A 14,052-nucleotide genomic window follows, 5' to 3' on the forward strand; every position below is an offset into this window, starting at 1 on the left:
GGGTAGAACTTTGTTCAAAGTAGTAACGGGAGAATGTTGCCCTTACGTATCTGGATGGCTCCTCCAGGTTCTGGTCATTCATGTCAGTAGGAACAATCCGGGTGGCCAGTGGTCCCTCCGCAAAAGGTTTTGGTAACTGGCCCCTGAACTCTGATGGAATGAACTGAAGCTGCCAACTGTCAGAAACACAAATAAGAGAGAGTAAGGAAAACACAGGGGGCCCATATTGCCAAATGTACTTGAAATAAACAAGCCCCCCCCAAAATTCATGTGAAAAACATTTCACTTGGAAAAAATGTATTTCTGCTAAAACCTCGATCCACCAGGGAGCAGAGAGGCAGAGGTCGTAACTCAGTCCAACATCGTTGAGAAACTTTCATCGAGAAGTCTCTCGATCAATGTCACCAACTCTTGGCAGTAAAATTTGCAACCAAACGGTCATACCACCAAACATCGGAGAACCATGCCAGTCTGTCGCCAATTACCACATGATCAGAGGCATTTACCAAAATTAAAGCAAATTCATCAAATAGGAAAAGAGTAAGATGTAAGAACACACCATGGGAGACGTACTTTGTTCCTGAGCAACTGTCAAAAATATCTTTAGTTAGGAAACTATTTCAAATATAAAAGGCAAAGGCTAAAGTTAATACTTAAAACCATTTTCCTTGAATCATTAGTGATGGATACTAGATCTGCACTACACACAAAATACCTCCACCGGCTAAGCCGCATCACGACTCATCTTAACCTGACTTCCCTTTTCCGTAAATAGAACTTTCTCTGTCCACATGAAGCCAACACAAGAAACTCCACAGTCTATGCTATCATCCAACAACAGCATAAAGGTACAGATATCTTAACCACAGCTTTCCCCACTGTCCATATTTTGGTAAAGAACTTACACCGTTATTGGATGACCAACATTTCTTCTTCAAAAATATCCTTTTAGCCTGAGTTTCTGGACCACTTTTGGAAATCGATTAATATCAGATGATAGAAATTTAAATATGAATCCTGAGAAAGAGCCACTAGCAGGAGTCTAGGTCCCAGAGTGTTTTTAGAAGTTCCCAGATGTCTATAGTCACAGGTAGTGCAGGGTGCATAGCCGGACACAGTGCTCACTCTACTGGACACAGGAAATGGTCGCACAGTGCAGACCTCACAGCTCGGAAGTGGCCCGTTGTTCAAAAACTTTTTGTGAAAACCCCAAAATGAAAGTAAACTTAGGGAGACTTTGCCACAGAATTGCTATTTTTACTCCTGGATTTAAAACCTTGGGGATTTAGAAACAACTTACTTATCAGGCAGAAGGAAGCTACTGGGAAATCGATACCACTCCTTCCCTACACAGACATTGACAGGCCTGCCTTCTGGGACAGTGTGGATGGTTGGGTCCGTGGCAATTCGGTAAAATTCTGGATACAAATCAAGGGGCCCGTGATACCCTGGAAGGGAGAAAGGTTTGTGAAAGCTGAAGACATGTAAGATGAGAGTCTAACATTTAATCATGATGCATGTTAATGTCCCACTGTAATCCATGTGTAATTTAAGAGTGTGAAGGCCCCCAGCAATGGCAGCAAGAAGCCGGCTCCCTTGACACACAGCGTCTCTACAGTTAGGAAGATGATCACAGCAGAGACCCTGTTTTACCAAATATAATTTGCTTTCTTGCCCTTCTGTACACCCTTCCGCCTTTTTCACTTCTGTTCTTTGAGCACATTTTAATCTTGTGGACCCAAATAATGACTATAGGAAGAGTATTATCATGGGAATTGAGCCCCAAATTTGCTTCCTATGTTGAAGGCTTCTTTAATTCATTCCTCAAAATGAAAAAGCATCCTCTAAAAAATAAAATTAAAAAACACAATAGAAAAAAAGCTTTTATAGTTAATCACTGCGAAAGGAATTGTCAATCTTCTCTTTCATCTTAGATAAGTCACAGCCCAATCACAAATGAAGCCCATAGGCTCTCTTTATAGGAAAGTCCTCCTCCCAGCTAACGCTGAAGTGTAATAATCATACACAGAGCAAAACCCAAGGTGAAGTGCCTTGCGAGCATGGGCACTGTGTGCCTCTACCTTTGAACAGTGCCACAGAGCGGGAAAAGGACAGGAGCCCGAACAGGAAGAGCGTTCCTGACGCCAGCCAGTTCGACGTCACAGTGTAATGCTCCAGACGGTATCGCTGAAACACGAAGTGGTAACATTTCTAGAAGGAAAGAAAACTGTATTGAAAAAAAAAAAAAAAAAAAAGGGGCGCCTGGGTGGCGCAGTCGGTTAAGCGTCCGACTTCAGCCAGGTCACGATCTCGCGGTCTGTGCGTTCGAGCCCCGCGTCAGGCTCTGGGCTGATGGCTCGGAGCCTGGAGCCTGTTTCTGATTCTGTGTCTCCCTCTCTCTCTGCCCCTCCCCTGTTCATGCTCTGTCTCTCTCTGTCCCAAAAATAAATAAATAAAAAAAAAAAAAAAAAGAAAAAAGAAAAAAAAAAAAAGAACTTGCATAATATACAGAACACTATCATAAAACATCCTAACACCAAGAAGAGAAGAAGCAGCCAAAGAGGTTCCATCAAGGGTCTGAGCATTTGCCAACAGTGAGTGCCCACTCCAAATTCGAAGATGAAAGCAAGCTCTGTTTAAATTATCTACGGGTCAGCCCAACCAGAGGAATTCTCACCAGCTTCACAGGAAAAGTATATAGACATCTCTCTAGTGCTTAGAAAGTCCTAATAATTTGTTTTTTTAATACTTAAATGAAAGTGCTGTTGTGCCTGGCTGGCTCAGTTGGTACAGCATGAAACTTTTGATCCCAGAGTCATGAGGGCAGGTCCACACTGGGTGTGGAGCCGGCTTAAAAAACATTTTTTTTTTAAGGTTGATTTATTTTTGAGACAGACAAAGAGAGAGAGAGAGCGCGTGAGCAGGGAGAAGCAAAGAGAGAGGGAGACACAGAATACGAAGCAGGCTCCAGGCTCCGAGCTGTCAGCACAGAGCCCAACACGGGGCTCAAACTCACAAACTGTGAGATCATGACCTGAGCTGAAGTCGGACACTCAACCGACGGAGCCACCCAGGCACCCCAAAAGACATTTCTTTTAATAAATAAAAACAAAAGTGCTTTTTAGCAGTTTGCTTTGATATATGCAGTATCTCTATTTTGATGTAACAAGTATTAATCTTTACTCTCCTCCACTGACAAGCTTTCATCAAAGTTTTTGGTATCAAGAAAACGTCTCATGACCAAACAAAAGAATTCCTCTCATAGAACATCAGGAAAATGCTGTTAATTATCTGAACTATTTTACAAACTAGATGAATATTATTACAATATATACATGTATGCATGAGTTCTACAGTCTGTGAGTACCTCCCCATTAGATTTATTGCTTTCTTTCCCTCCTAGACTACAACTACTTTTGGGAAGCAATTTTATAATCTATTACAAATATTGCCATCTATAGCTATTGCCATCAATAAATATATTGCCAATAAATCTATTGCCATCAGTGGGTTTGAACTCCTTTCATATTTTAAAGAATCTGTCCTAAGGAAACAATCCATATACCTCAAGAAAGATATTCATCCTAACATTATTTATAATCCTGAAATAAATAAGCAACTTAAACCTACCATAAATTATATATCTAATCATAGATATAAGTTCAGTAGTTTACATATACAATAATGTTATGTATTATGCCAAATTGAGAACATACTCCTATTCAAATAATGAGTATAGATTTGGCAACACTGAAAATGATATGTAGTTGTATTAAAAGACATATTAAGTTAGAGGTCAGATTATAACCATCATCAAGTCTGGTACATGATAGGCAAATATGCTGGAAGGTGGTTTTGTTATGATAGTAGGGCTAACTTAGACAGTGATTTTAAACAATTAAAACTTTATTATCTGCAATAAAGTGCAATTACATTTATAATTAAAATTCTTTCTTAAAACTATAAACCTAACATGCATGAGCCTTAAAAACATGATGCCGATGGGACGCCCAGGTAGCTCAGTTGGTTAAGTGTCCGACTTCGGCCCAAGGCACGATCTTGCCATTCCCAAGTTGGAGACCCGAATTGGGCTCTATGCTGGCAGCTCAGAGTTTGAAGCCTGCTTCAGATTCTGTGTCTTCCTCTCTCCCTATGCCCCTCCCCCACTTGTGCTCTGTCTACATCTCTCAAAAAATAAACATTTTTTTTAAAATTAAAAAAAAAACAACAACAAAAAACAAAAAACATGAGGCTAACTGAAAGCAGCCAGACACGAGGACCATGTATTTTAGGACTCCACGGGCAAATCTTCAGAGACAGAAAGTAGACTAGCGGTTGCTTATAGCTGGGGAGATAGGACAGCTAAGGGGTACAGAGCTTTTGAGATGATAAAAATGCTCTAAAATTGACTGTGGTGATGGTTACACAGACCTGTGACTGTACTAAAAACCATTTAATTCTACGCTTTTTAAATGGGTAAATCATATGGTTTGTGAATTATAGCGCTATTGAAGTGTTAAGGAAAAAAATGCTTCCCTAATTACTCTTTTCTGCCAATTGCAAATGGTAGCAGAGGTCAAAAAGAAGCCTGGAGGGGCGCCTGGGAGGCTCAGTCAGTTAAGCATCTGACTCTGGATTTCGGTTCAGGTCATGATCTCACGGTTCAGTTCCTGGGCTCAAGCCCCGCATCAGGCTCCGCACTAACAGTGGGATCCTCTGTCTCCCTCTCTCTCTGCCCCTCCCTCAGTCATGAAATGAATAAACTTAAAAAAATAAAGAGAGAGAGAGACAGCCTGGAGGCTTCTGAGACCACAAATACAGATACATCCAAGATAAATTCTGAAAAGGAATGGACCTGGACAGGTTTTAAGCCAGGATTACAAAGTGTCCCATATTGCTAACTGCCTGATGTTATCCCAACACTTGAGCAAGTTTTAATCTGATCTCATAGCTAAGGAGCAGACGTTCCATTATTTCTGCCATGGCGCCACCATCTTGTGGTAGGCCTATACAACGATCTAACCAAATTCCTTTAATAGCAAGTGGATTCTGGTTGGCAGTAGAAAGAAATTAACACACCAGTCAACAGTGCAAATATGTAATCAGCGTAAGAGTATGATCAACAGCCAAGCAAGCAATACATAAACAATGGTAGTTACTTTAATATGTGTATCAGGTTTATTGTATGGATAAAGTATCTTGGGGGAAGCATACTGTAATTTGCCTTTAAGCTTTATGACCAATTTAACAAGTGAAACAGAACGAAGCAAATGTACATTTCCCTGAAACTCACCTGAAGTGCAGAAAGGGCCACAGCACCACAGAGACATATAAGTGGATACACAGGGAAAAGAAATCTCTCCTCTTTGTGAGGCTGGATGAAGAAAATCATAAACCAAATATACATTGGAGCCAAGGTAAGCCAATACGGGTGGCCTAAATTCTGAACTGTAAGACACAGAAAAATATCCACCTTTCACCATGTTAGAATAAAACAACATATTTAGTTTCAGTGTTCTCTCGATCTCAGATGGGAATACACCCTATGTGTATGGCACCCCATAAAATGTTTCAGCTTTTATATTCATACTTTCTCTGATGCAATAAACGGGTCCAGTAGAAAAAGGTATATACTCCTGAGCTCCCCCAAGAAAGCCAGCCTCTAATGTGAGTCACAATACTGGACTTGGCTGGAACACAAATCAAAGTCAAGGGACTGGGTAATAAATCTTAATATATTGGATAAAGAAGAAAAGCCTTCTCTCCTCAGTGAGTCCTGCCACTAAGGTAAAGGTTCCTGAGATTAACCAAAAGCATAACATAAACTCATTTCTTGGGTTTTAATTCCTATGCTCTATTTAATAGATTAATCTCCTTTCTTATATACCAGTCTGTTTTAATAGATTTAGACCAAAGGAAAGAAAAAGTTGGATTCTCAAACCCATCGTTTTTTGTCAAGCTACAAATGGCAAAAGAGTCTGTCTCAAAGCAAATATAAAAGCAACTCTTAAAGGAAGTTTACTGATATTTGTTCTCCTCTCTCACAATACCCATCCACTCTGAATCTTAAAACTGAAACTAACATATACTCAAGGCATGTGAAAGAATTAAAGCCATTTAATGAGCTCTAAGACTCAAGCACCTGCTGGAAAGTTCCTGTGGTTAGGCACATGAACACTGACCGATAAACCTGCAAACCCACGGTGAAGGCATCCCCTACTGTGCTTCTATGAGTGATGATCAGCAGTGCTAGAGATCACTGGCAAAGGGTAGATCGACAGCGCCCCCTGGTGTTATGTCTACAAGGAGCAAGTTTAGAGGAAAAGCTCAGGATTGTCATCACGATCCACTTTGGTGTTTCTAACTTATCAGTATCTTTGTAGAAACTCTTTAGGGATGAAAATTCTTCAAATGCAATACCAGGCTTATCCTTTAAACTTTCTACTCTAAGATCTTACCTTAAGATTTTAGGTGATAATCTATGATTTACATCTTTCCAAGAAGTATTTTAGGTTGGAATTTTCTTGATTACAAAAAAATGAAATCCTTTTCTGTATCTTCAAGGCTAGCAAATATATTTGTAAAATATGGCCTACTGGGGCCCCTGGGTGGCTCTGTCAGTTAAGCATCCGACTTCGGCCCAGGTCATGATCTCACAGGTCCTGAATTCGAGCCCCACAATGGGCTCTGTGCCGACAGCTCAGAGGCTGGAACTTGCTTTGGATTCTGTCTCCCTCTCTCTCTGCCCCTCCTCCACTCATGCTCCATCTCACTCACTCTCAAAATTACACAAACATTTAAAAAACTTAAAATATGGCGTAACCTGTTTGAATGTACTCTGTAAAATTACAAAATCATAACCACAGTTGTATCACATGATGAGTAAATAGGTAACTTTCCTGCTTCTTTATGTTTTTCTGGGTTTTTTCTCTTTAAAAGAAGATTTTTCTATTATAAAATACACAGAAAGTATAGAGAAAAAAACAGCACTCATTTTTTTTTACTAGGTGGACATGTGTGCAAATTACACATTTTTAAAACAAAATTGGATTCGTACTGTAGAGAACAGCTTAATATGCTGTTTTTATACTTACATCACAAGCATGTCCAAATTCTCTACAAGCATAAATTATCTTTACAGTAAAGAAAAAAAAGTTACTTTTCAAAAAAAAAAAAAAAAAAAGAGAGATAAAGTGATCCTTAGGACATGCAAGGAATGCAGGACTAAGTTAACACCCCAGGTGACAGACAGCTGGATCCAAATGTGGGACATTATGCAAGATGGGTGACCTGATTTCTTTAGAAATCTTCAGGAGGAAAAACAAGAGGGGGGAACTTCGTAAAAAGCTGAAGAAACTTAACATCAAAGTCAGTATATGACCCTTTTTTAGAACCTCTTTTAAACAACTATAAAAAGCTGTTTTTCAGTGTAGGAAACCTGAGTATCAACTGGGTATTAGATATTAAGGAATTGCTGATTTTATTAGGATAATGGCATTATGGTTATGCTAAAACAAAACAAGTGACTGGAGACTGCTTTCGTATTCAAATAGGGTAACACAGTGAACTCTACAAACCATTAATAGCAGAAAAGCAGAATGGGGGGCGGGATGGAGAGATCATATGGCATCCAAATCAGACTGAAATGTCTGAAATTAAATCTCTTTCCAAAGCTCATATGAATTTCTGCTCAAATCTGTCTTCCATAAACGAAACATGGGCACCAGATATCCAAATCTGTGACAACTTGAGAAAACACTGGCTGTGCACTACGGAATCAGAGCAAGCAAAATATATGACAAACCAAACCTTCCACAATAAGGCAAACACAGAAGCAAAACGGAACAAAGAGAAGCATAATGTTTCTCAGGAAGTCCAAAGCTTCTCTCACTTCAGTATCAAATTTGAGGGAAATCCCTGTATGGTTTAGTTTTCAAATTTTTGGTTAAAGTAATTTCCCAAGGAGTATTTACCTCTATGACTTATTATCTTAAACAATTATCCATATTACTACACATTTCTTTAAAAAACCCAAGACTCAAATACTTTCATCTCCTGAGATTTTATGACTGTTTTTGCCTCCCCATGCGGTTCTGTATGCTATCCTGACTTCCTCACTCGAAGGGATGTAAAATTCCTCCCTTTGTCAGCCTAACTTGCAATTATTAACTGAACCTTCACATAAATTTAAATAATCTACAAACACAAAATGATAATTTGATAAGCCAACCATTGCCATGGGAAGAAAATGGAGAAGAGAATAAGGAGATTCATTTTCACTTCTTGGTATACATTGTTACTTGCTCTTTCCTCCCCAAAAACCTTTTATCCCTTACTCCACTCACCATGAAACCTCTGCAGTAGGTACTCCATCAAAGAAGTCAGTGGTAGGACCAGAAGAGCCAAAGCAAAGGCTACGTTAAAATTAAGAAATCCATTAATTAAATAGAAATACCAGGGTTCTGTACCTGGGGGAAACAAATAAAAGATAATTAGTGGATGCCTTCCATATCTTTTACAATGCTGGATTCAGAATGTTCTTTGTTCAAGCAATGTTGATGGTCTGATGCCTCAAGTGAATGAGTCCACAATGGGAACTCAGTTACTAGGGCTCAGTCACACAGGGGAAGCACAAGAGCAGATGAGGGGAAGAGAATGGGATTTGTTACTTTTCCAGAACAAGCAAATAATTTAAATAGCTTAGTGGTGATAATGTGATTTATAATAAGTAATTTATATTTGGTCTTCATCTCTGTCCCTCGCACAGAGCTCCTAAAACCTTTGGAATTTCCTAAGTGGTGAGAGCGATAGGGTGTCTTCTGGGTCTTCTGTTAATTAGGAGATTTGGGGAAAGCCCTCAGGTGGGGTTGAAGGATGGGGATGGATGGCCAGAACCAATTGTGTGACCTAACTGCCCTGATGGGGCGGTTAGAATTTTCAGTCCCACCCTGCTGACCTCCAGGGAAGGAAGAGGGGCTGGCAAGAGTTCAGTCACACCCACGGCCAATGATTTCAGCAATCATGCTTGTGTAACGAAGCCTCCATAAAAACCCAGAAGGACAGGGTCCAGAGAACTTCAGGTTGATGAACACATAGAAGCGCCAGGAGTGTGTACACCTGGGAAGGATGGGAGTTCTGAGCTCCATCCCACACTCCCTGCCCTATGCATCTCTTCCACCTGGCTATTCATCTGTATCCTTTATAATATCCTGCCCACTAAGCTGGTAAACTTAAGTAAATGTTTCTTTAAGCTCTGTGAGCCACTCCAGCAAATTAAGCGAACCCAAAGAGGGGGTTGCTGGAACTTCCCATCTACAGCTGGTCGGAAGTGACAATCTGGACCGGTTACTGACGTCTCAAGTGTGGCTGTGGCAGGGCCAAGTGGGAGCCGTCTTGTAGGACCGAGCTACTCAGGCCTTTCCCCTTTTATTCTCACCCGTTCATTCCATTTACATCCCAGTATCTTGGCCCTTGATATGTTTAACCACTATTCTACTGTCATGGGACCCTGTGTTTGGTAAAAAGCAACAATTTGCTTTCCTTAGGAAAATAATGTTCAGAGCCCCAGATCCTGTTTAGAAGTTTTGAGGACTCAGAACGAAACAAAATGAAAACACAAGGCTTACCCACACCAGTTTCGATTCTTTAACTCAAAATCCTTGAACCCAAATGCAGGACCAGCCCCCCATGCACATTTAGCAGGCTCTTTATCTGCTCTTCCCCTCTGTGTGATTACTTCCATCAGGCAGTGAATGACACATGCGGGTTTTAATCACTGCATGTTGTGACACCCGCCTTGCACCACAGCAATTTCCTGCAATCAGCACTGCTTAAAAGGGTAATCAGAAGGCAGAGGAACAGTCAGAAAAACTGACATTTTTGCAGCTTGCACAGCAAAATAAGATTAGAAACCAAACCCATAACGCTAGAAACATTTAGGGGAAGGGAGGGTGGGGTACCCTAAGTAAAACTCCACTTCAACTGTTGTCACCTTTTGCAAAAGCTCACTCCTTCCTGTCTAAATACATTGATTGCGATGTTCATGAACAGAGCTCCTGTCCCAGGCCAAGTTCAATAGACATTCATAGCCTGTATTCTTTACCAATACCCGTTTGGGTTATAGAAAAGTGATGATTTTCGGGGTGCCTGGGTGGCTCAGTCGGTTGGGCGTCTGACTTCGGCTCAGGTCATGATCTCGCGGTCTGAGTTCGAGCCCCATGTCAGGCTCTGTGCTGACAGCTCAGAGCCTGGAGCCTGCTTCTGATTCTGTGTCTCCCTCTCTCTCTGACCTTCCCCCATTCATGCTCTCTCTCTGTCTCAAAAAATGAATAAACATTTAAAAAAAATTTTTTTTAATAAAAAAAAGAAAAAAAAAAAGAAAAGTGATGATTTTCAAAAAGAAATATCCATCTTCTCTGGATTTTAATATGTAATAACACATTTCTGAAACTGAGTCTCTTAGGAGTCCAGTTCCCAGAAAGGTAGTTTTTTGCATAATCTTCTCCTGACCACCACTGTGGAAGCAGGGCTGTCAACCTTGGCCCTACTTTTTTCCAACCAAATTCTGGAAATCTGAGCCTGAGAAGAAAAATCACAGTGACTAGGGAGAAAGGAGATCATCTTTTATATCATCTTTAATAGATCTTAAGAAGCATCTATAGAAAAAAAAAAAAAAAAAAAAGCCTTTCATTGCTCCTTACAAATACTTATTGTTTTTTTCAGGAAAGCACTTTATTGCCAGCAAATATTGGTCTCTACCACAACTGACTATACCCTCCTGCTAGGGCTGACTACCTTTTTACCTAGGTGTACTATACTCTGAAATTCTGAACCCAAAGCATCAATTTGGTAAACTCAACTATGTTTATGTGTTAGGAACTCATAGATCAAGTTCAGAGCTAGGCTGTGAACATTTCATAATAGACTATTGCTTCCTGGAAGAACAAGGCAAAAATTGGAGGATAAGCCAAAGGCAGGGAAGGTTCAAGTCACAACAGTCTTAAAAACAAGGGCAGAAAGAGACAAAAACAGGGAATTCTCTTACCCAGTGTCCTCCCCTACATGATCAGACACCTGCCTTGAAAAAAAGAGTAAAAACTTTCCTCTCTTTCCAGGGAGGTAATTTGATGCCACTTCTCAGAAACTATCAAAGCTCAACTATGCAGAAAAAAAAAATGTGTCAGAATGACAAGCTATGCGTTTAACTGGTGCAAAGTGTGCAGTGAAAGCTGGAAGCAGGGTCTCTGTAGGGAATGATGCACCAATTCCTTTCATTTAAATGAGCTAAAGGGAACCTTCAAAGAGGCCAGAAGAAGAAGGGATAATGTTTACTGTTCCACCGATTGAATGAAAGGAAGCTATTTTATAGGCCTATAATTTTATAAAACCTTAAGAACTAAATTGTAGTAAATCATCCTTATAAATGTCAAATTTACAACACCCAGAGCAAAGAGACACCAAGGTCCAACAAAAATGATCAGCAAAACAATGAAAGCCCTAGAACAGATCTTGACACCAGTCAGCTCTTGAGTGACTCCACTGGGGCCTCATCCTCTGCTCCTGCACAAATGGAAAATTTGGGCCTTTAATAAAGGCCATTCGCCTTTGCCTTCTGAAATTTCCTGTCCAGTGATGTGACAGATGTTGATAGAACACATCAACAGGCAGGGATCACGTCCTAAATTGCAAAGTGGCATCGTTGAGCCGACCCACTGTTGTTTTTGAAGGAAGAGCATTTCTCATACCCGCCCTCCCACGCCTTCTCCAGGCCTCAACTCCTCAGAGAGCACCAGTCTTCACTCTCCACATAAAAATACTTATCAACCCCGACATCTGCCAACGCCAAATGTTACAAGGGTAAGAAGCAAAATCAGTGCCATGACCACTTTGTTTTTTGCAACACCAAATTTCACCTCTTGATCTTTGACACCAAAGAGATGCTTTGCCTATGACTTTGCAATTTTATGTCTACACTAAATTTCCTAAATGCCAAGTACTTTTTTCCTTGTCCAAATATTCTTTTTCTTGAACAAGCATGGAGCAACGCTCCCCTGTGAAAGAGAGCCTGCCAGCGTGCATACCACTGTGCCATCGAAGCTCTCTAAGGCTTCCTGATCACCCTCCAAGCCCAGTGTGTGGGCCTTCAGAGGCACAACTTCCTGCCCCTTCTTTAGATCAAATCTTATCTTCCTCTATCTCCAACTCACAATCTGTTTTTGCTTATTCTCTTGTAGAGTCTCAAACGCCAAACTCCAGAGTTTTGCTAAGGCTGTTTTCAGTGGAAAAAACACAGGCTTGGGAGTCAGACAGCCCTGGGCTCTTATCCCATTTCTGCCACCTATTAATTATGTGCAAGCCCCTTGGTTTTATGTGCATTTCCACCTTGGTTTCCATAGCTGGGAATAAGCATAAATAATGCCTCTCTCACAAAGTTTTTGTGAGGAGAAGACGATGTTACATAAAATCTCTTGTATACAACAGGCATTTGATAAACAGAAGCAATTATAATTTATAGTTGTGAAAAAGTACTTTTTCTTTCTCCTGGCTTCAAAAGAGCCAGCTCAGGTCTGGAATATGTCATTCATAGATGCTCTCTGGCCAAGCAAGTATAGAAAGGTCCCTGTGAAAACCAGGAATAATGGAGTAAATATTTATATTATAATCACAACAGAGAAACTGAATTTATCTTGCTCATGTTTGTAGTTTCTATCTAAAATTAGCTAATGTTGTAAAAAAAAAAAAAAAATTCACAATATTCAATTTTTTAATTTTTTTTTCCTTTTTTTTTTTTTTTTTGTCTCTGCAGTCCCTACCCTGAACATTGTGTTTGTCTGAAATATGCCCCCTCTAGCATCTACTCACCAAACATCTACTCTTCCTTCCAGGCTTGACTCAAGAAGTCCTTCTGCTACCACCAGATGGACTTCTCCTGTGATTCCCCATCTTTCCACTGTAGTACGTAACACAATTGACTATAATTATCTACTCGTGTGACTGCAGCCGTATGGGACAGCAAGTTATGAGGACACAAATGCTCAAAGGCAGCTGAGTCCATGTTTCTTTAACTCAAGTCCATTTAACTAATTGTTTAAGTATTATAGGCTTATTTGCTCTTACATCCAAAAAAACAGCACTAAGACATGAATGTAGAAACTATCAGCATGATGCATTTGTAACTTTCAGAGAAGAAACCTATGCCTACAATAGGTAATGAAGCACTTGGAGCAGTCAAGTCTTACAAAATAGTCAAAATGATGCCCAATAGGGCCTGACGTGTATGTAGAGTGAAACAGCTGAAGCTTCCATGACAAAACATATGCTATCTTACTCTCTGATAACTGTACAGCATCTATCAAAAAGTCAATCTTTGACGGGGCGCCTGGGTGGCTCAGTCAGTTAAGCATCCGACTTCTGCTAGGGTCACTATCTCACGGTTCGTGGGTTCAGGCCCCACATTGGGCTCTGTGCTAACAGCTCAGAGCTTGAAGCCTGCTCGGATACTGTGTCTCCCTTGCTCTCTGCCCCTCCCCTGCTTGCTTGCATGTGCGCTCTCTAAAATAACCATTAAAAAAATTATTTTAATACCACTATGTAATAACCTGTTTAGAAAATGAAGCCAAGGGCACCTGGGTGGCTCAGTTGATGGAGTGTCTGACTCTTGATTTTGGCTCAGGTTATGATCCCAGGTTTCTGGGACTGAACCCTGAGATGGGCTCCATGCTGAGCACGGAGTCTGCTTAAGACTCTCTCTCTTTTTCCCCCTCTGCCCACCCCTCTCCCCCACTCATGTAGGTGCTCTCTAAAAATAAAAAATAATTAATTTTTAAAAAGTGGAGACAGTCTCCCAAAATTAAACTCAAATTAACATAATTTATTCACCTATACATAATGGGTATTTTGCTTCCATAGATTCCATGTAAATAAGTTTCTAACATGCAATCTGGGTCTAAAAGGAGAGTCTTCCTTCTATGGTCTTACACAATCAAATAAAATGTTACAAGTAACCTAAAACAAGGGGGAATTAAAAACATACAAACTCTCTCCAGCTAAAGG

The 14,052-nt window shown here is 40.4% G+C and overlaps 1 protein-coding gene across 6 annotated transcripts in view; it reads right to left on the reverse strand.

Moving 5' to 3' along the window:
- Positions 1 to 14,052, reverse strand: part of ALG9 (ALG9 alpha-1,2-mannosyltransferase) — a 105,553-nt gene that overhangs the window by 61,318 nt on the left and 30,183 nt on the right. For all 6 annotated transcript variants that reach the window (XR_006194177.1, XM_042907381.1, XM_042907386.1 and 3 more), the window contains 5 exons: positions 8,346 to 8,468; positions 5,294 to 5,448; positions 2,082 to 2,211; positions 1,301 to 1,448; positions 47 to 176 (listed from right to left, as the gene is read on the reverse strand). Coding sequence is in view for 5 of the 6 variants with exons in the window: in XM_042907381.1 (XP_042763315.1) it covers positions 47 to 176; positions 1,301 to 1,448; positions 2,082 to 2,211; positions 5,294 to 5,448; positions 8,346 to 8,468 (686 nt within the window). In the remaining variant the exon portion in view is untranslated. The remainder of the gene's footprint in view (positions 1 to 46; positions 177 to 1,300; positions 1,449 to 2,081; positions 2,212 to 5,293; positions 5,449 to 8,345; positions 8,469 to 14,052) is intronic.

Source organism: Panthera leo, chromosome D1, assembly GCF_018350215.1.
Source record: "Panthera leo isolate Ple1 chromosome D1, P.leo_Ple1_pat1.1, whole genome shotgun sequence".
NCBI classification, from domain to species: Eukaryota; Metazoa; Chordata; class Mammalia; order Carnivora; family Felidae; genus Panthera; species Panthera leo.